The sequence below is a fragment of the Lacerta agilis genome, chromosome 12 (genome assembly GCF_009819535.1).
Source record: "Lacerta agilis isolate rLacAgi1 chromosome 12, rLacAgi1.pri, whole genome shotgun sequence".
NCBI lineage: Eukaryota > Metazoa > Chordata > Lepidosauria > Squamata > Lacertidae > Lacerta > Lacerta agilis.
The window spans coordinates 54,986,378-55,008,646 of record NC_046323.1 but is presented as its reverse complement, the minus strand read 5'-3'; the positions used below and the strand labels follow the sequence as shown (position 1 = coordinate 55,008,646).

General features: G+C 50.5%; 1 protein-coding gene across 1 annotated transcript in view; it reads left to right on the top strand.

The window, feature by feature from the left end:
* The window catches only part of LOC117055462 (SCO-spondin-like), a 185,017-nt gene that overhangs the window by 32,841 nt on the left and 129,907 nt on the right, over positions 1-22,269 (top strand). The window contains exons 15-27 of the mRNA XM_033164998.1: positions 158-330; positions 2,455-2,676; positions 3,836-4,001; positions 4,162-4,405; positions 6,327-6,507; positions 8,452-8,546; positions 10,358-10,614; positions 10,700-10,834; positions 11,840-12,042; positions 14,385-14,512; positions 15,458-15,567; positions 18,837-18,992; positions 21,061-21,154. Of these exons, the coding sequence (XP_033020889.1) occupies positions 158-330; positions 2,455-2,676; positions 3,836-4,001; positions 4,162-4,405; positions 6,327-6,507; positions 8,452-8,546; positions 10,358-10,614; positions 10,700-10,834; positions 11,840-12,042; positions 14,385-14,512; positions 15,458-15,567; positions 18,837-18,992; positions 21,061-21,154 (2,164 nt within the window). The remainder of the gene's footprint in view (positions 1-157; positions 331-2,454; positions 2,677-3,835; positions 4,002-4,161; positions 4,406-6,326; positions 6,508-8,451; positions 8,547-10,357; positions 10,615-10,699; positions 10,835-11,839; positions 12,043-14,384; positions 14,513-15,457; positions 15,568-18,836; positions 18,993-21,060; positions 21,155-22,269) is intronic.

The window sequence follows — 22,269 nt, the reverse complement described above, 5'->3', positions numbered from 1 at the left end:
GGGATTGAACCAGGGCCCTTCTCTGTGCAAAGCATCTTCTTTCTCACCATGAGCTGACTTTGCAAGGTTGCAGGGGCTCTGGTCCTCCCAAGCCGCTGTCCACCTAGTCCAACCCACCTTTCATCCCTCCCTCTCACCTTTCTCCTTTGCTTCCCAGGGGAGCTGTCCGTGAACGGCCAAGACGTCTCCCTCCCTTTTGTCAGCGCCGACCTGACGGTGCGCCTCGCCTCCTCCTCCTTCCTGCTTCTCCAGACCTTTGGGGCTCACTTGCTGTGGGGCCTGGAGTTTCCGGCAGTCTACATCACCCTCCAGCCCAGCTTTGCCAACAAGGTGAGCCTGGGGTGATAATCATGATTTTATTCGCAGGAACATCTCGCCTGTGGCTCTGAGATGTGCAGTGGGCCACCGTTTAGATTTAGAACCAGACCCATAGGGTGTGTGAAGCAACTGATGTGCCCTTGAGTTTCCAGATCCTCAGGGACATCAATCAATCAATCAATCAATCAATCAATCAATCAATCAATCAATTTCCTCTCTTTCACCCTAAGTGGCTTAGAAGGTTAAAGGTATTATTAAAAAGCGATTTAAAGCAATCATAAAAATAAGGTGGCTCTTAAAAAAACAGTCTCCTCAAGTGTCAGAAGCCGGGAACAAGAGGTGCTTCTTCAGCATCATCCAGAAGCTGTACAATGAAGTTGCCAGGGGCCGGAATTCCACAACTTAGGAGCCAACATGGAGAAGGCCCTGTCCCCTTGGGCCACCCCCACCGCTGAGCTTCTGAGGGCAGCGGAACTAGCAAAAGGGGCGCTTCCTCCAATCTCGGCACCCAACGGGGTCTGTAGGGCAGGAGACGGTCTTTCAGGTATTTTGGGACTGAGTCATATGGGGCTTTACAGCCAGCATGTGCACTTTGAATAGGGGCCAGAAACAAGCTGGTAAGCAGTGCAAGCAGTTTTGAAACGGTTTGTTGTTGTTTAGTCGTTTAGTCGTGTCCGACTCTTGGTGACCCCATGGACCAGAGCACGCCAGGCACACCTGTCTTCCACTGCCTCCCACAGTTTGGTCACACTCATGTTAGTAGCTTCGAGAACACTGTCCAACCATCTCATCCTCTGTCGTCCCCTTCTCCTTGTGCCCTCCATCTTTCCCAACATCAGGGTCTTTTCCAGGGAGTCTTCTCTTCTCATGAGGTGGCCAAAGTACTGGAGCCTCAGCTTCAGGATCTGTCCTTCCAGTGAGCACCCAGGGCTGATTTCCTTAAGAATGGATAGGTTTGATCTTCTTGCAGTTCATGGGACTCTCAAGAGTCTCCTCCAGCACCATAATCCAAAAGCATCAATTCTTGAGCTTGTTTGGAGGTTCTAGCAGGGGAGCGCAGCTATCGTATACCCTTGACCGAAGAACGGTACACTCCTTCTATCTGGGATGGTCGTCCTCTTCCACTGAGCGCGCAGCTTCGGGAGGGACGCACATGGAGCGGTGAGGGAGGAAAGGGACACCCGCCTAGCCAGCCAGATCAGCCGAATCAACCCTGGCGATCAATGGGGTGACAGATGTCGCAGCCAGATCGCCCTCACATCCAAAAGCATCAATTCTTCGGCGATCAGCCTTCTTTATGGTCCAGCTCTCACTTCCATACATCACTACTGGGAAAACCATAGCTTTAACTATACGGACCTTTGTCGGCAAGGTGATGTCTTTGCTTTTTAAGATGCTGTCTAGGTTTGTCATTGCTTTCCTCCCAAGAAGCAGGCGTCTTCTAATTTCGTGACTGCTGTCACCATCTGCAGTGACCATGGAGCCCAAGAAAGTGAAATCTCTCACTGCCTCCATTTCTTCCCCTTCTATTTGCCAGGAGGTGATGGGACCAGTGGCCATGATCTTAGTTTTTTTGATGTTGAGCTTCAGACCATATTTTGCGCTCTCCTCTTTCACCCTCATTAAGATGAAACAAAATAAAAAATAAAAAAATTCCTTCCAGTAGCACCTTAGAGACCAACTAAGTTTGTTCTTGGTATGAGCTTTCATATCTGAAGAAGTGTGCATGCACACGAAAGCTCATACCAAGAACAAACTTAGTTGGTCTCTAAGGTGCTACTGGAAGGAATTTTTTATTTTTTATTTTGTTTTGACTATGGCCGACCAACACAGCTACCTACCTGTAACTGGAACTATGGAAGGCCCCACATTCAGATGGTTTATGAGATCTAAATGGAACCCCCCAGTCACTAATTTGGCTGCTGCCTTTGGGTCCAAGTGGAGTTTCCGAGTCGTCTTCAAGGACAGCCCCATACAGGGCGCATTGCAGCAGTCCAGTCTGCAAGTTACCCAGAGCGTGGAGGGCTGTGGCCCAGTCATCTCTGTCCAAAAGAGACAGAGACGGAGATGGGAAAAGGCACCGGCTTAGTAGTACGTCCCGCGGCCATGCCTCGTCTTCTTCCCCACGCCTTCCAGGTCCGAGGCCTTTGCGGCACCTACAACTGGAACCAGCAGGATGAGTTCACCACGCCGGAGGGAGACATGGAGTCCAGCGCCGCCGCTTTCGCCAACAGGTTCCGCATCTCGCACGACTGCCCCTCCTTCGGCACGTTCCCTTTCGACCCCTGCAGCATGTACGCCCAGCGGAGGCAGTTTGCAGAGGCGGCTTGCGAGGTCCTCCACAGCCCAGCCTTCCAGGTAAGAGAGGAGGGCATGCAGACCGCTAGCGGGGAGGAGATGTAGCCCTGAAACCGCGGCAAAAGCAGGAGATTTATCTGGGCAAGACTCAGGCCTCACGTCCTTGATGGAGATCTCATCCCGATCTCAAAAATCTGCCCCCCATCTTCATCCTCTTACTTTGTGGTTCTCAAACTGGTTGGTGCTGCCCTCTGTGGGGTGGTGAGATTACCTAGGGAGGCCCTAAGAGGCAAGGGGTTGGCAACCTAGTCAGATGGGTAGGGTACAAATAATAATAATAATAATAATAATAATAATAATAATAATAATAATTTATTACTAGGTCTGGCCTCCTAAGTAGACCTTGTTTCCTTGAGTAAAGAGTTAACTTCACTTACACTGTGTAAGTTATTAGTGACCTGCTCCTGGCACCTGCTAATGATGATAATAATAATAATAATAATAATAATAATAATAATAATAATAATAAATGTATTATTTATACCCCACCCATCTGGCTGTATTTCCCGAGCCACTCTGGGAGGCTCCCAACAGAATATAAAAAACACAACAAAACATCAAACATTGAAAACTTCCCTAAAGAGGGCTGCCTTCAGATGTCTTCTAAAAGTCATATAGTTGTTTGTTTCCTTGACATCTGATGGGAGGGAGCCACCACCATGAAGGCCCTCTGCCTGGTTCCCTGTAACCTCACTTCTTGCAGGGAGGGAACCGCCAGAAGGCCCTTGGAGCTGGACCTCAGGGTCAGGGCAGAATGATGGGGGCGGAGACACTCCTTCAGGTATAATTAATAACTATTATTATTATTATTATTATTATTATTATTATTATTATTATTATTATTATTATTAATTCAATCCTTGCAATTGCCTAATTGGGGCAACAGTTGCTGGCCTCACTAGGTCTGACCTCCTAAGTAGACCTTGTTTCCTTGAATAAAGAGTTAACTTCACCGACACCGTATAAGTTATGACTGACCAGCTCCTGGCACCCGTCCCTGGCACTATCTATTGCTTTTTGTTGCATTTTCACGTTAATATCTTTGGCACCTGAGCAAGTCGTAGTGACCGGCTGGGCCTGCCTCAAGCCATCTCTGCGTCCTGGAAAAAACCAGTCCGCTTGCTCATGCCAGACCTGCCCCCTGTCTCTCCCCTCGCAGGCCTGTCACGACGTGGTGGAGCGGGACCCATTCTACCAGCTCTGCCTCTACGACGTGTGCGGCTGTTCCGCCGGCAAAGACTGCCTGTGCGGCGCTGTGGCCTCCTATGCCAGGCAGTGCGCCCAGGAGGGAGTCCCTGTCGCCTGGAGGAATCACAGCTTCTGCCGTGAGTTTCCTGTGGGGGGTGGCAGGGTGCGGGTGTGTTTGTTGTGCTGTTGGGGGCAAGGGCCAAGGTGTTACGTGGTCTCGGCGGCCCTGAAGACCCAGTGTCACCCCGAGGGGCCCTCGCTTGCAGGACCCTCCTGACTGTTCCCCTTTCCCCACAGCGGCGCCATGTTCTGGAGGGCAAGTCTATCGGGAATGTGCGCCCCCCTGCAGAACGACCTGCGCCGACCTGCGCTTGGGCCCCTGCCGGGATCTGGACCGCGTCTGCGTGGCCGGCTGCAACTGCCCAGAGGGGACGGTGCTGGACGACGGCGGGCAGTGCATCCAGCCTGCCATGTGCGCCTGTGCGCATGGGGAAGAGGCGCACCCCCCTGGCAGCAGGATCCAGAAGGGTTGCAACACCTGGTACGTGTTGCAGTGGCACCTGGGAGGTGAGGTGTTCGGAGGGGGGCGTATTTGTGATCTCAGCAGGGGCACCGACAGTGGCGCCGACCTCTGGCTCTCCTGGCCTCTCGTGGAGTGGAAGGAGATGTTTGATGAAATCACCCTGTGACCCGTCTCTGGCTGCCCTGCGGGATAGGTTGGTTTCATTGAATGTCTCGGCCATGTGATCTCGGATGACGCGCGATAACCCGCGGGAGAGGCGTGGTGTTTTTAGGATATGGGGTTTGATTGACACGTACGTACAACCTGAGCATTAAGAAGGTGGTCGTGGGGCTCACAGTATTAGCACCCCCCAAAAAAATCTCGCTTCTCCATTAGTCATGGCTTTGGATTCAGTACAGAGCAAGCAGGTCTCTGTCTCCAGCTTCCTTTAAATATTCAGTCTAGATACGATTGCTGCGGGTTGCGTTCGTCACAGGATACGAACGCGCCGAACCTGGAAGTACCGGAACAGGTTACCTCCGGGTTCGGCGGTTCATGCATGTGCAGAAGCGCCAGATCACGCTTTGCGCATGCACAGAAGTGCCGGATCGTGTCGCGCACATGCGCAGAAGCGGCGCTTCAGATTGCGCGCTGCTCAGGTTGCGAACGGGGCTCCGGAATGGATCCCGTTCGCAACCAGAGGTACCACTGTGTGTGGGGTGTGTGTGTGTGTATGTATATATATATAACACGAAGGATAGATATATATATTTATATTTACAGTGGTACCTCTGGGTGTGAACAGGATCCGTTCTGGAGCCCCGTTCACAACATGAAGCGCCGAATCTGCGCATGCATGACATGCAGAACCCAGAAGTTCGTAACCCATGCCAAACACAACCCATAGCTGTCATAACCAGAGGTATGACATATATATATATATATATATATATATATATATATATATATATATATATCGTTTTTCAAATTAAAAATTTACAGTCACATACCCAACATACAACATAAAAACAAGATTCCAAGGAATCTCTTGCACTTCCCTCCTCCCCTTTGTGGGTCTATTGTTGTTGTTGTTGTTGTTGTTGTTGTTGTTGTTGTTTGTTGTTGTTGTTGTTGTTATTAATAATATATCTATTTATTTATACCCCACCCATCTGGCTGGGTTTCCTCCTGCATCTTTTATGAGAATCCAAATCTTTTACCTCTCCACCGTGTCCTAAATTCACCATTCAGCTACAAGTGATATTCCAATCCTACTAACGATTTTTTTTTTTACTGTTTACAATGGTCTTTAAGATAAGTTACAAATTCCCCCCGTTCCTTATTAAAATTTGGGTCTTCCTGATTTCTGATTCTTCCGGATCTTTTAGCCATTTCGGCATAATCCGTCAATTCTTGATCTGCTATTCTGTGTCTCCAGCTCAGCTCTTTCTCAGCTCTCTGGCTCCCGTTCTCCTACCTAGCAGCTAGGTGAGGGGGTGGAAGAAGGGCCCTGCCATGAGCCTGGAGGGACCCATCTTGCAATCTCACCACTCCTTTTGGGATGCTGAGGAGGACACAAGCAGCCAGCTATGGCCACCCCCTGACAAAGAAACATGGCCGACAACTTCTGCAAGATCCTCTTTCAGATTCTAACCAGATTCAGGACACCCAATAATTGGAAGGGACTCAGGGCATCGTCCAGACTGACCCTTCCAAACCTGCAACAATATTTTCGGCCCCCAGAAAGTCCCAAACCTTGATTTTTAACTCCCCCCCTAATTCGAGGAAGCTGGCTCTGCTCTGGTAAGAGAGGGGCTGCTCAGTGGGGCGGCAGAGGGACGCACCCCCCCCCCCCTTTCCCAAAAGGACACTCAGAAGCTGGCATTGTTTGCACAACGGACTTCCCACCTCTCTCTGCACCCCTTCGCTCACGTATCCTTGCTCCTGACCTGTGTTTCAGCGTCTGTGTGAACGGGGCGTGGAACTGCACGGAGCAGAGCTGCCCCAGAGCTGTCCTCTGCCCAGGGGAGCTGGTCTATGCGTTTGGCTCCTGCCTGCGGAGCTGCGACAGTCCCGAGGGGAACCTCAGCTGCGCCGGCTTCTCGGACGGCTGCGTTTGCCCCCCTGGCACCGTCTACTTGGTGAGTCCTTCCCTGGCACTGACCAGCTCAAAATCCCCGTTGCCTCTCTTCGCTTCCCTGCCCCGGGCAGAAGGAGCTGGACTCTCCTTCACTGGGGGCTTCTAAGGAGAGGTTGGGTGACCCTCTGGTAGCTGTCATTCCTGCATTGCCGGGGTCACTGGAACACCCCCAGGGTCCCTCCCAGTTCTACAATTATATTATTCATTTGAGGTGCTTAAAGTTGGGTATCCACCTGCCAGGGATTCCTCAGCTGAGATTCCTCCATTGCAGGGGGTTGACCTAGGGCAGGGGTAGGCAAACTGAGGCCCAGGGGCCAGATCCGGCCCAATCGCCTTCTCAATGCGGCTCACGGACGGTCCGGGAATCAGTGTGTTTTTACATGAGTAGAATGTGTGCTTTTATTTAAAATGCATCTCTGGGTTATTTGTGGGGCATAGGAATACAGCCATTATTATTTTTTCAAAATACAGGTGAAACTCGAAAAATTAGAATATAGTGGAAAAATCCATTTATGTAAGCAATTGTTTTCATTAGCTACCGGAGTTTAATATATGAGATAGACTCATGACATGCAAAGCGAGATATGCCAAGCCTTTGCTTGTTATAATTGTGATGATTATGGCGCACAGCTGATGAAAACCCCAAAGTTAATTTGGGGCTCTCACCAGCTGTACGCCATAATCATCACAATTATAACAAGCAAAGGCTTGACATATCTCGCTTTGCATGTCACGAGTCTATCTCATATATTAGTTTCACCTTTTAAGTTGAATTACTGAAAGAAATGAACCTTTCCACGATATTCTAATTTTTTGAGTTTCACCTGTATAGTCCGGCCCCCCACAAGGTCTGAGGGACAGTAGACCGGCCCTCTGCTGAAGAAGTTTGCTGGCCCCTGACCTAGGGGGTCCTTTCCAACATCACAATCCTATTGTCAGGGACTGGGCAGTAGAGGAGTGGTGGAGGCTGCCTCCCCAGCCTGATCCTTCCAGAGAAGAGGAAGACGGTTCAGAATTCCAACAGGGGTTTGAGGGAGGTCACAGCTCAGAGGCAGGTGAAGGGAAAAGTTGGGAAATCAGAGTTGGAGCAGCAGCTGGCTGACACATCGTCACTTGAAAGCATTCCAGAACCTCCATCTCCCAGAACCCGGCGAGCCTTAGAAGTAGGAGAGCAAAGAGCTCAAAGGCAGAGGGCACTTAGCGGCACCTGTGGAGGAGGTGATGATGATGATGAATGAAGAAGTGGGAGAGAAGAGGGTGGAGATTCACTCGGGACAATGCCATTATCCAAGAGGCTGGGTTCCAAAGCCTCTCTCTGTGAATATTGAATAAAAAGTGGGTGGTAAGAAACTTTACCTGGTCTTTGTACGTTCCTCTGTGTCAGGGAACTGCCCTCGGCAGGGCGGGAGGTCTTGTCGATGTACCAAGAGCCCCGACACCTCCTCAGTAGTGAAACATCTTCAAGCAGGAAAAGCGGCACCTCCTCCGGCGGGGAGGGGCAGGCTGGAAGCAGCCAGGCGAGACAAGGGCTTGGAGATGCTGCTGAGAGCCCCAGCACACCTCATGAGTTTCACTCTGAGGGGAGCACGCCACTTCTGTCGCCCCAGTTGCGCAGAGGGGTCAAAAGGAGACCGGGGAAGCGGTGCTTGGGGGGTGCTGAAATTCTTATGTTGGGGTCGCAGCCAGAAACCGGCACTCCCGGATTCTGCAAGTAACTAGGACGGTCATGTTTTCACGTTCTCTGCACTGTAAATAGTCTGCACCATTAAACTGTTAAAAGACAGTTGAGACTCATGCCTGATTACTCGTGAGCAACCCTAACGCAGATCTGACACTCGGCAACCGGCCGAGGGAGTTGCTTGCAGCCACCTGACCCCTACGGTTCCATGACCACACGTGGACGAGCAGGACCTTCTCACGTTTCCCTGCTGGTTCCTCCTTTCAGAACGAGCACTGTGTCTCCCCAGAGGAGTGCCCTTGCCACCACAACGGCCGACTGTACCAGCCCAATGACACCATCACCAGGGACTGCAACACTTGGTAAGGAGTCAGCCAAGCCTGTTGTGCTATGCTGGCTGCCACAGACTGGTTGGACGCAGAGGAATTGGGGGGGGGGGAGGCAGCAGCTGGGGAACCCTCAAGGAAAGAAAAAGGCTCAGAGCCCATGGAAGGGTGGTGGGGCAATGCTGAGTGGTCAGAGGGAGAAGACGGAGCAGACTGAGAAGAGGAGGTGTTGGAAGCTGAGGAGGCAACGGGGCTTAGTGAGTTGGGAGAGTCTGTGGCAGAGAGAAGTCCAGAATTGGAGGCAGAAGCTGAAGCTGGTCAATGGAAGGAGGGAGACCAAGAGGCAGAGATGAGTCAGGCTAGTGAAGAAGTCAGGGTGTCTCCTCCTCCTCTTGCGACAAGCTCCCCACCTCTGGTCTCCCAGAACCAAAAAAGGCATGAAGTGGAAGGAGTAAAGGCAGATAACACTGGCATAGTCTCAGATTGCTGGAGAAGGATCTGGCAGAGGAGGAGCCTTAGTGTCAGGCTTCGGGGTATTGGCTTCCTCCCCCGTGGCAGTAAATAAGAAGATCAAACGAAAGGAACATATTACCAGTTAGATTCTATAGTAATCACAGTGACAGACAAAAGAACACGTCTCCCTAGAAATGGCAGTGCTCCTAATTAAGGCGCACTCCCCCCTCCGTCCCTATTATTCTACGTCACTCCTACGTCTTGTAATCTGAGTTTGTACCCTCTGCACTTTCTGTTCTGAGACTTTATGAACTCTTCTCAACCTTGGGGAGGGCGGTGGAGAAATGCTGTCCACCGACTGTGAATCTGTTAACCCTGTCTCTCCCAGTGTTTCTTCTTCTCCTAGCTGTTCCACATCCAGTATTTCCCAGCTTCTGCCTTCTAAACTATGCCCCTCTGCAAACCACTGTTCCAAATCTACGCAGTGCTCCTGTTCCTGGGAAGATTCAGGATCAGGGGGAGGGGGTGGCTCCCACCATTCCTCCTCAGTGTAGCACGGTCCCTGACACTTAGGCAGCTGTGGGAAGGCAGGGGCCTTCAGTCTCCACAGCTGCCTCTTGGCGGCATGACCTACCTAGGAGACTTGCTGTGCTCATTTGACCTGGCACTCCTGTCCAGATCCTGTTTTTTTCTAATAAAGCGTTAACTTCGCCTTCTCCGTGTGATATACTGCTGGCTTGCTCCTGACATTGGCATAGCTGTCAAGTTTCGGATTTGAAAATAAGGGATCAGCAGTCTCACCTCTCCCGGGGACAGTCACATGTCAGTGGTGGGCGGAGCCAGAAGCAAAAGTGGGCGGAGCAGCAATGTAAACTCCAAGCGGGCAGGAGCAAAGAGGAGGGCAGCTAGCAAAGAGGAGGGCAGCCATGTGCTCCGCGCAATGGAGCCCCATCGTCTTGTCTGATCCCATCAAAACAGGACAGGAAGCAGCAGCTGCTCAAAGGCAGCCAGGCTCCGCCCGCCAGCTAACCCTATTGGCCGGCTGAGGGGCTCGGCGGCAACGGATAGGGGCTGATGCAGGGGGAGGAGTACACCCCCCTGTAAGCACGGGAAATGACTCCCACTTGCTTTGAGGGCTGAGGCTTTTCTCTCCAAGTAGGCGAGGTCTTCCCACCCAGTCCCTGGCCAGCAGGGGAGGAGCTGCTTCCATTAAAAATGGGAAAATTAAGGGAAATAAAAAATAAGGGAGAGCAGCGGGAAACTGCTTGAAATAAGGGAGAATCCCGGGGAAAACGGGATACTTGACAGCACTGCATTGGCTGAAGACCCGTGGCATGAGAGGTGCTAGGCTCAGTGCTCACCACCTTGTGGTCCCTCCGTCTCTTTCCTTACAGCATTTGCCGAAACCGGCGCTGGGACTGCAGCCGCCACCACTGTGCCGGGACCTGCGTAGCCACCGGGGACCCCCACTACATCACTTTTGACGGGCGGACCTACACCTTCCTGGGTGACTGCGAGTACATCCTGGCCCAGGAGAGCAGCGGGGCCTTCACCGTCACCGCCGAGAACGTGCCCTGCGGCACCAGCGGCACCACCTGCACCAAATCCGTCGTGGTGCTCATTGGCAACACCGTGGTCCACCTGCTCCGAGGTAATTAAAGGGGAAAGAGACGAGTATCGTGCCCACTCTGCCCATCTCGTGCCCTCCTGATATTGGCTTTCTCTGTCCACACCAGGAAAAGACGTGACCGTGAACGGGGTTTCGGTGCGCCCCCCGAAAACGTATAGTGGGAACGGCCTGACCCTCGAGAGAGCAGGGCTCTTCCTTTCGCTCATCTCCCAGCTGGGGCTGACGGTGCTCTGGGATGGAGGTGAGACCGAGCGAGAGGGGTGCCAACTTTAATAAAATATTGGGGGGGGGCAGGTAAGCCCCACCCCGCCTGCTTGATCACATGATGTGGCGCATGCACATCATTTGAATGGTAATGTTCATCAACTTTGGACTGTAGACCCCTCAAATAATTTATTGGGAGTGTGAAGACCCATCGGCCCCTAGGAGTTGGCTCCTATGCATTGTGGGCCATTCTCCTTCTCTCTTGACCTTTAATAAAGTAGAGACTTAAACAGTTCTTGAGAAAGTTGGAGGAAAGAAACATGGTTTATAGTCGGAATATAAGAGCAAAATAAATGACATATAATTGCAAAATAAACAGAAATAAATGTATCTCATTGGTCTTGTTCTGGACTGTTTTCCTAACCTGGTGAATATTGATCAAAACAGAGGCTTCCAGCCTTCTATGTTAAGCTTTTCCAACTATTTCAGGTTTGTATCCTGGGTCCTTGTTTCAGGTTTATGCTCTACTTGCAAGAGGGCTCTAATTTCAGTTCTTCCTTAGCCCTCTCCTCTCCCTCCCCATCTTCCAGTTTTCCTTACATGCCATTTTTTTCATTCCCCTGCCAACCTTTGGGCCAATAAGGAGTAAAATTTCTCTTTTTCCTTACTTGGCACATTCTGAGCCTGAGCTTTTGACTCACCTGTGCAAAATTTCCTATTAAATGCTTTTACCCTCCCTATGCAAAACCTCCTATGAGCTTTGACTTTCTCTGCGAATTTTTGATCTTCCTGTGCAGAAGCTCTAAAGCACAGAGCAACTATTTTACAACCCTAGTCTTACAACCCTAAAAAAAAACCCAAACACAGGATGGCTGAAAGTCCTGTTTCTTCACCGTTTTTAAAACGAAAAAAAATCGTGAGGTGGTGGTGGAGAGAACTTAGGAACTGAAAGGGGGAATGAAGTTTAAAAATAAATCCGCATGGACTCCTTTTATTTTGACTCCAAGAGGCTGTGAGTGAGCTGTTCCCCCTCTCTGTGCAGGCACCCGCATCTACATCAAACTGGACCCCATGTACCAAGGCCGCATGTCAGGCCTGTGTGGGAACTTTGATGGGGACACTGAGAATGACTTCACCAGCCGGCAAGGCATTGTGGAGCCCACGGCAGATCTCTTTGGCAACTCCTGGCGCGTCAGCCTGCTCTGCCCTGAGGTCAACAGCGAGGACTTTGAGCACCCTTGCACGGTACGCTCAGATCGGCTGCCCAGTTAAAGTCCACCTCCGTTTGGGCTGATCCACATTTACCTCTTTACGGGCCTAGTCCACGCATTAAGGTTCTGTGTCCCTGCACCCTTTTAAACTCCAGAGCTTTCCCCCACGAAAACCCGCTCTCTAGCACTCCATCAGAGCAAATGTCTTTTTTAAAAAAAATAATATTAAAAAAATATCAATACTTACAAATCCAAATTAGCCGAATCTTGGAAGAATTGGACGCTCTCTCTGTCAGCAGCTGCCACTTCTCGCTGCGAGGATAGTGGCCAATCCATAGCCCCCGTGCCTCAACCTCGCCCGTCACGTCAGCCCTTACTAGGGCTTACTGGAGAGCAAGGGAGGCGCCCCGGGGGACCAGCCGGATCCCATGGCTCCAGGACGCTCTACCTGGAGTTTCTTGGGGGGGTCGAAGCGTAGTTTCGACTCCCCCCTCCCCCGCAGCGACGGAGAAACCTCGGAGCCGAGGTTTCTCCCGACTGAGCAGAATGGCGTCCAACCGGAAGTCTCCCATCAGAGCAAATGTCAATCTGCAGAAAACCTGTATGGAAGTTTGCTCTGGTGGGGTGCTAAAGAGTAGCTTTTCGCGGAGCTTGAAAGGTAAATGCACGCAACTGCGTCCCTGTACAATAAAGAGAAATGTCACCCTACGAGGACAAGCTGGGGGAGGCTAGCAAGGTTTAACCTGCGGCTGCTGCTTGCAGTTGCAGCCCTGAAGGTATGGATCTTTGGTGCGGCTGCATTTGGAATTCTGCGTACAGTCCTGGCCGCCTCACTCAAAAAAGGATATTCTAGAGTGGGGGAAAGACCAGAGAAGCACAGCCAAAATGATCAAGGGGATGCAGCGAATCCCTTATGAAGAATGGTTGCAGCCTTTGGGACTTTTTAATAATAATAATAATAATAATAATAATAATAATAATAATAATAATAATATTAATAATATTAATAATATTAATAATTTTATTTATACCCCGCCCTTCCCAGCCAGAAAACCGGGCTCAGGACGGCTAACATCAATTAAAATCACAGCAAGAAAACATAAAAACGATCAATTTAAAATAACAGATTAAAATACAAATTTAAAAATTCAATTAAAACTGCAGGTCTCAATCTCAAAATATCCCACCAATAAAAGATGAAGCGTAAATATTAAACAGAAACCAACCCAAAGGCCAGGTGGAACAGCTCCGTCTTGCAGGCCCTGCAAGTTTAGAGGAAAGAGGAGCAAGAAGCAACATGATAGAAATTTACAAAATGACTCCTGGCATGGAGAAAGAGGGTAGGCAAAAGTGTCCCTCCCCCTCATAACACCAGAACTTGTGGACATACAACAAAGCTGAAATGTTGGATGATTCAAGACGGATAAAAGAAAATTCTTAGTTAAACTATGGAACTCCCTGCTGCAGGAGGCAGTGATGGCCACTAACCTGTAGGAGATGGGCATTGGCCAGGATGGCTCAGCTCTGCCTCCCCAGTCGGAGGCAGCAATCCAATACCAGTTGTTAGAAACTGCAGGAGGAGAGAGTAGCAACTTGCGCTCGGATCCTTCTTGCGGGCTTCCCAAAAGAGGCATCTGGCTGGCCCCTGTGAGAACAGGGTGCTGGACCAGGCAGGGGCAGAGCAAAGGGGGTGCGATGGGGACGGGCCGCCCCGTGTTCCACCCTGAGGGAGGGTGACACTCGGCGCAACCCCTGCGACTCCCAAGCCTACAGCGAGAGACAGCTATGACGGCCCATCCGGGCCGCCGGCAAAGCGGCAAAGCTCTCCCCCTTTCCCCAGGCTCGCTGTAGGCTTGGGAGGTGGGGGGGGCGCCTTTGCCCCGCCGCCCAGTAAGAAGCCTCGCTCCGCGGCTTGCTCGTTCACCCGCTCGGCGCTTTGCTTCCTTCCAGCTCGGGCTGTGGGCGGAGACGAGGGGTGGGCCAGGGAGGGGCGTCAGCGGCCCAAGAGAAGCGCCCCCTCCCGTGCCGAGCGGGTGAGCAAGCAAGCCACAGAGCGAGGCTTTTTACTGGGTGGCAGGGCAACGGCGCCTCCCAAGCCGCCCAGTAAAAAGCCTCGCTCCTTGGCTTGCTCGCAGTTTGTCGGCAACCTGCTACGTAGTGCGCATGCGCGGCGCTGCTACGACACTGCGCATGCGCGCTACGTAGCGATGCCCCGCCCCCGGGTGCACGATGTGTTTGCCGCTCCGGGGGCTGGAGAGGCTTCCCATGCCTCTGGGACTAGGTGGGCCTTTGGCCTAATCCAGCAGGTGCTTCTTATGAGGACTGGTGAAGATGGCAGCCCCTCTCACTGCTGCTTCTCTCCCTCCCACCACCAAGGTGAACTCTCACCGCGTGACGTGGGCCCGGAAGCGCTGCGGGGTCCTCATGCAGGACCTGTTTGCCCCCTGCCACGAGGAACTCCCGTGCCAGCAGTTCTACGAGTGGTGCATCTTCGACGCCTGCGGGTAGGGGGCTGGCGAGGGATATATTGATTACACCTTGATATTAATCTATTGATATACTAAACATTAAAATGTTTAATTGAGGGCTTCTCTCTTGTTGTTGTTTTTTTACTGATGTCCCTCTTTCTCTCTTTGGTTTTAAATGTTGTATTTCTATAAGGTTGCCATGTTTCTACAAGTAAAATCCCTGAAACCCACAGTTGTTGAGCTGCTATTAGGAACACCCCAAAATTGTTGACCTCTTTTTTTTTTTTATAAACCCACCTCAAAAATAGTGATTTTAAGCTTTTTTTCCGGCTGCATTTCCCCATACATCCAGGTTTTCCCTGACATTTTGCCGGTTTGGAAAAATCCCCCCCCCGATGCCGTTTTTACACCCGAAAGCCAGGACATGTCTGGAATTTTCCTAACACATGGCAAGCCTAATTTATAGTACATTCCCCCCCCCCTTTTCATTTTTCTTGCTATGTTTTATGTAAACCGCTTAGAGGTTTTGCATATTAAGTGGTAAGGTAAAGGTAAAGGGAGCCCTGACCATTAGGTCCAGTCGTGTCCGACTCTGGGGTTGTGGTGCTCATCTCACTTTACTGGCCGAGGGAGCCGGCATTCAGCTTCCAGGTCATGTGGCCAGCATGACAGAGCCGCTTCTGGCGAACCAGAGCAGCGCACAGAAATGTCCTTTACCTTCCCGCCGGAGCGGTACCTATTGATCTACTTGCACTTTGACGTGCTTTTGAACTGCTAGGTTGGCAGGAGCTGCGACCGAGCAACAGGAGCTCACCCCATTGCGGGGATTCGAACCGCCGACCTTCCGATCGGCAAGCCCTAGGCTCTGTGGTTTAACCCACAGCGCCACCTGCTTCCCTTGAGTAGGAGACCTTATTGTATCCCTCTACTGCCCCCCATGGTGTGCCTACCTGCCCTTCCCTGACGTTCTTCTCCCCCCAGATGTGACTCCGGAGGGGACTGTGAGTGCCTCTGCACCGCCATCGCCACCTATGCAGAGGAATGCAGCCAGCGGGGAGTGCCTGTGCGCTGGAGAAGCCAGGATCTGTGCCGTAAGTCACGCTGCTTTTGTTTGGGGGGCCTGGAAGTGGCCTCTGTGCGGAAGGGGGGGGGGAATCCCCTTGCACACCCACTTTGCTGCCCAGCTGAGACACAACAGCCCTGCAGTGTTGCCAGTGGACCTTACTGTCCGAATGTTGCAGCCTCCAGCCTCCCATTTACCTTGCAGCCCAGAAGGGAAGAGACCTGGGATGCACCAAGGCAGTTAAAAAATAAATACGGGTAAATTCTGAGGCAATGCACCTAGCCGTCAATCACACCTTGCAAGTTGGAGTGAACTCTTCATTAGCAAAAACATGTATTGTACAAGAGTGTCAGGCCTAATGAGCACAGCTGCTGCTGCTTCTTCTTCTTCTTCTTCTTCTTCTTCTTCTTCTTCTTCTTCTTCTTCTTCTTCTTCTTCTTCTTCGAGTGTCTTCAACGCCCATGACACCTCTGGTAAAGGCTGTTCTCCAATTGGAGCGCTTACAGGACGGTGTTTCCCAGTTTTAAAGATTAGCATTGAGAGAATCTTTAAACCTCTTTTGTTGACCGCCAGCATTACGCTTTCCATTTTTAAAGTTCAGAATAGAGTAGTTGCTTTGGAAGACAATAATCAGGCATCTGCACAACATGACCGGTCCAATGAAGTCGATGTTGAACAATCATTGCTTCAACCCAGGTGATCTTTGCTTCTTCTAGTACACTGGCATTAGTTCTGGCAGGTCTTGCCGTCATGAAGCAGCTGCAGAGACTGAAGGTCCCCACCTCCCCCAACTGTCTAAGTCCCCTCCTCTCCAGGGCTTTCCCCAAGCAATCGGAGACTGTGCCTGCAGGAAGCCTACAGCCCCCTTCAGCCCCTTTCAGCCCTCTTCTTGTTCTGGGAGACAAGTGGGGAGGGGAGCTTGTCGCAGCAGCAGCAGGAGGAGGGGACACCCTGAGCTTCTTCCCCAGCCTGACTCATCTCTGCCTCCTGGCCTCCCTCCTCTCCTGCTTGTTGGGCTTTTGTTTTTAACTGGAAAAGCCCCCAAAACAGTTTAGAACTTGGAAAACACCAATGGCATCCAGCAACGCTTCCTGCTACGCTCCTTTGCTTCTCCAGTGCTGTTTGCAGAGTTTTTCAAACTTCTTCTGCGCAACAGTGTGTGTGTGCCTTTCTTGCCAGCATATAAATTCCACAGAGTCCAGCTTGTTTTAAGCAAGCAAGCTTTATTTACAAGCATAAATCACGGACATTCTTTCCCAGGCTAACGGAAGACGTGTCTCCACTCCGGTCAAAAGTGAAACTGAACAGAAAATAAACAGTGTGTCACAAATCACATAGGTTTCCCATACAGCAGATACCCGGAAGTATGACACTTCTTCCCTGTGGGCAGAGCAAATCTCTTGAGCTTGTTAACTGTGAAAGCTCCAGTGTGGTGTAGCGGTTAAGACCAGTGGACTTGTAATCTGGTGAACCGGGTTCGCGTCCCCGCTCCTCCACATGCAGCTGCTGGGTGACCTTGGGCTAGTCACACTTCTTTGAAGTCTCTCAGCCCCACTCACCTCACAGAGTGTTTGTTGTGGGGGAGGAAGGGAAAGGAGAATTTTAGCCGCTTTGAGACTCCTTCGGGTAGTGAAAAGCGGGATATCAAATCCAAACTCTTCTTCTCACACTGCTTCAGCTTCTGCCTCTGAGTCTGGACTGCTTTCTGCCACAGACTCTCCCCGCTCACTAAGCCCTGTTGCCTCTCCAGCTTCCGACACCTCTTCCTCCCAGTCTACACTCTCTGACCTCTCATTGTCGTCCCACCACTCCTCCATGGGCTCTGTTCCTTCTTCTCCTGGGGGGTTCCCCAGCTGGTTCCTCCCCCCATTCCTCTGCATCCAACCTGCCCCTAACAGTGGCGCACAAATTGCTGGGGAGAGCGGGGCTAGCCCTGTCTTGCAGTTTGCTCCTTTCCCTGGAGGACCTCGCGAAACCAGACCCTCCCCAGGGGGTCCTGCCTGGCGCCTTCACTACATTCCTCTTCACCTCTAGGCCTTTGGCTGATTAAGCAATCTTTGGCCTTTTAAATGTGTCGGGGAGTTTGTGTGTTATTGTTTGGTTGCTGTTGTTACATTATGTACGTGAAGTTTTTATACTGTAACCCTCCCTGTGATATTTGGATGAAGGGCAATATATTAATTTAATGCATATTAATAATAATAACTTTGAGACCAATGCATCCTGGATCCCCCAGACGGTTCCCTTGGCCCTCCAGCTGTTTTGGGTACTACAATTCCCATCACACTTCAAAATGACCTTAACAGATTAGAGAACTGGGCCAAAGCAAACAAGATGAATTTTAACAGGGATAAATGTAAAGTACTACACTTGGGCAAAAAAAATGAAAGGCACAAATACAGGATGGGTGACACCTGGCTTGAGAGCAGTACATGGGAAAAGGATCTAGGAGTCTTGGTAGACCATCAACTTGACATGAGTCAACAGTGTGATGCAGCAGCTAAAAAAGCCAATGCAATTCTGGGCTGCATCAATAGGAGTATAGCGTCTAGATCAAGGGAAGTAATAGTACCACTGTATTCCGCTCTGGTCAGACCTCACCTGGAATACTGTGTCCAGTTCTGGGCACCACAGTTCAAGAAGGATACTGACAAGCTGGAAGGTGTCCAGAGGAGGGCAACCAAAATGGTCGAAGGCCTGGAAACGATGCCTTATGAGGAACGGCTTAGGGAGCTGGGTATGTTTAGCCTGGAGAAGAGAAGGTTAAGGGGGGATATGATAACCATGTTCAAATATATCAAAGGATTTCATATAGAGGAGGGTGAAAGGTTGTTTTCTGCTGCTCCAGAGAAGCGGACAGGGGGCAATGGATTCAAACTACAAGAAAGAAGATTCCACCTAAACATTAGAGAAGAACTTCCTGACAGTAAGAGCTGTTCGGCACTGGAATTTGCTGCCAAGGAGTGTGGTGGAGTCTCCTTCTTTGGAGGTCTTGAAGCGGAGGCTTGACAGCCACCTGTCAGGAATGCTTTGATGGTGTTTCCTGCTTGGCAGGGGGTTGGACTGGATGGCCCTGGTGGTCTCTTCCAACTCTAGGATTCTATGATCATCCCTGACCACTGGTCCTGTTAGCTAGGGATGGTGGGAGTTGTAGTCCCAGAACAGCTGGAGGTCCAAGTTTGGCCCTGCCTGCATCTCAAAACAGCACTTTTATGCTTGGTGATGATCTTTTTAAATCCCAGTAAATTTTGTAATAAATAAGTAAGCAAACAAGGATTCCCCTCTCTCCCTGCTCAGCCATGCAGTGTGACTATGGGCTGGAGTACCACGCCTGCGGCCCAGCCTGCCCCCCCACCTGCAAGAACTTTGGCCTGGAGGGGGCCGAGCACTGCAGCGGTGAGGCCCTTTCCTGCGTGGAGGGATGCTTCTGCCCAGAGGGCAAAGTGCTGCATGGTAAGATTGGGGGGGGGGGTTGGCAGGGGAAGGGTGTGAGGTGGAAGGATCGGGCTCCCTTGGAAGGTGGTGGCCTCTTGCAGGCTTTTAAGCAGAGGTCGGGGGACCAACTATTATGGATGCTTTCGCTGCGGCTCCTGCATCAAAGGGGGTTGGACTAGATGGCCTTTGGGGGGTCCCTTCCAACTCAACGATTCTGTTATTCTAAGAGGCGTTGGGTCCCTGTGCTGAAGAAGGTTGCAAAGGGTCAGCTGGTGTTTGGGAAGAGCAGCACTAGACTGCTTCTTCCATCCTGCCTTTTTAAATTTATTTATTTATTGTTTTTACAAATATTGTTTACATTCAAATATACATATTTTTATAGTCAGTTTTATACGTATCTAGGATTCCCTGAATCCTTGGACTTCCCTCCACCCTCCTGTGGCTTCCATAGTACTGCATTTTATACTGCATCCCAATAACATTATCCAAATTGTATTCAAATATCCATTTATAACCATAGAATTATTACATTACAAGTGTTCCGTTAATCCTGCTAACGTTTTTAACTGTGTTCTTTAAGTCGAAACAAAATAAAAAAATAAAACAAATTCCTTCCAGTAGCACCTTAGAGACCCAGTAAGTTTGTTCTTGGTATGAGCTTTCGTGTGTATCTGAAGAAGTGTGCATGCACACGAAAGCTCATACCAAGAACCACCTTAGTTGGTCTCTAAGGTGCTACTGGAAAGAATTTTTTAATTTTTTATTTTGTTTCAACTACGGCAGACCAACATGGCTACCTACCCGTAACTGTGTTCTTTAAGATAATCTACAATTTTTTTCCATTCTTTATTAAATTGGTTTCCGATTCTCCCTCTCAATTTTGCAATTTCGGCATAGTCCATCATCTTGATTATCCATTCTTCTCTGGTTGGAACTTGATCATCCTTCCATCTCTGGGCGGCTACTACCTGGTCACCAGCCATGATGGATGGATGAAAATCCTAGAATTGTAGAGTTGGAAGGGTCCTGAGGGTCATCTAGCCCAACCCCCTGCAATGCAGGAGTCTTTTGCCCAACGTGGGGCTCGAACCCACAACCCTGAGGCTACAAGTCTCGTGCTCTACCCACTAAGCTATCCAGCTGGGTGCAAACTGAAACGCCTCTCTGCCATTCCTGCGGCAACCCTTCAGCGCTCCCGCAAGCGTTGAGATCTGCCCCAGGAGCTCTGCTTGGGGAGGAGAGGGCTAAGGAGGGCTACCAGCCATGACAGTTGTGATCTGCCCCCCACACTTGGAGGCAGCAACGCTTCTGAGCCCCTGTTGCTGGAGGTGAGAGCGTTGCTCTTGTGCTCTGGTCCCGCTAGCGGGATTCGAACCTGGGGCCGGCCACGGTGAGAAGAGGCTGCCGGACTGGATGGGCTATTGGCCTGATCCAACAGGGGTCTTCTGATATTCTGCTGTTCCTTTTTCTCCCATAAAAATTTATTAAATTTTACCATTAATACAACAAACACTACAAAAAAAACTACAAAACTACAAAAAAAATACAAAAATCTTAACAAATACACACTTATTTACCTATCCTTATCTTATTTCTAACATTATTTTGGGACTTCCTCACATCCTCTCTTCTGCATTCATTTCTAATCATCTTTAGTAACTTTATAACATTGTAGAATCTTCCTTCTCCTCTAATCTTTATCATTATAAACATTAATCAACATTTAACTCTAATCTTAATCCTAATAAAAATCAACATAACATATTTCTAGCTACTTCTTATATCCTATTTTAATCTAACTTCTGGCATTACTGTAGCCTTATGTATCCTCTGATTTTAATTTCAAATGCCTATCTTTTCACGTCGTTTCAAATAGTCTTTGAATTTCTTCCAATCCTCCTGCACCGTTTCTTCCCTCTGGTCTCGGAGATTCGCGGTCAGTTCTGCGAGTTCCATATATTCAATCAACTTCATCTGCCAATCTTCCACTGTTGGTAGTTCTCCAGTTTTCCAGTTTTTAGCTATTAAGATCCTAGCAGCTGTTGTGGCATACATAAAGAATGTTCTGCTGTTCCTTCCCTGCCAGGGGGCCACTGCATCGACCCCTCCGAGTGCCCTTGCTACTGGGAGGGCAATCTCTTCCCACTGGGAGCCCTGGTGATGCAGGAATGCAGGAACTGGTAAGTCCGTAAAAGCTGGCTGGAGCAGGGCAGATGGGAAGAATGGTCTACCTACCAATGCATACACCTAATAATAATAATAATAATAATAATAATAATAATAATAATAATTTATTATCTATACCCTGCCCATCTGGCTCGGTTTCCCCAGCCACTCTGGGCGGCTTCCAATAGAATGTTAAAATACAATAATCTATTAAAGATTAAAAGCTTCCCTAAACAGGGCTGCCTTCAGATGTCTCCTAGTTGTTTTTCCTCTTTGACATCTGGTGGGAGGGAGTTCCACAGGGCAGGTGCCACTACCGAGAAGGCCCTTTGCCTGGTTCCCTGTAAAGCACGGAGGAAGCCTCTTCACCGCCCGGGGTGGCGGGGCAGAGGCACCCCCTGGGGGCGGGGCATCACGGCATGTGCGTCGTGACGCCACGACACATCAGATGAACTGCGCTTGCCTGGAATTTCCAGGCATGCGTAGTGGATCCGGCCAGCGCTGCTGCGAACCGGTGAGTGAGTGGCGGGTTGGGCAGCCCCGTCCGTAAAGAAGCACAGACGGGGTGCCAGGCGGCGGGGGAAGGGCCGGGGAGTGTCACCCCCTCCCCTGGGACCGGGGGCGGAGCGCCCCCTACACCCCGCCCTTCCTACGCCACTGTCCCTGTAACTTGGCTTCTCACAGGGAGGGAACCACCAGAAGGCCCTCGGCACTGGACCTCAGTGTCCGGGCAGAACGATGGGGGTGGAGACACTCCTTCAGGTATACTGGACTGAGGCCGTTTAGGGCTTTCAAGGTCAGCACCAACACTTTGAATTGTGCTCAGAAACGTACTGGGAGCCAATGTAGGGTCTTTCAAGACCGGTGTTATGTGGTCCCGGCGGCCACTCCGTCACCAGTCTAGCTGCCGCATTCTGGATTAGTTGTAGTTTCTGGGTCACCTTCAAAGGTAGCTCCACGTAGAGCGCATTGCAGTAGCCCAAGCGAGAGACTGCTCAGACCCACGACACTTTTACAGGGGAGTGTAAAAAGCAGGGCGCGGGTGGTGCTGTGGTCTAAACCACCTAGCCTCTTGGGCTTGCCGATTGCAAGGTCGGCGGTTTGAATCCCCGTGACGGGGTGAGCTCCC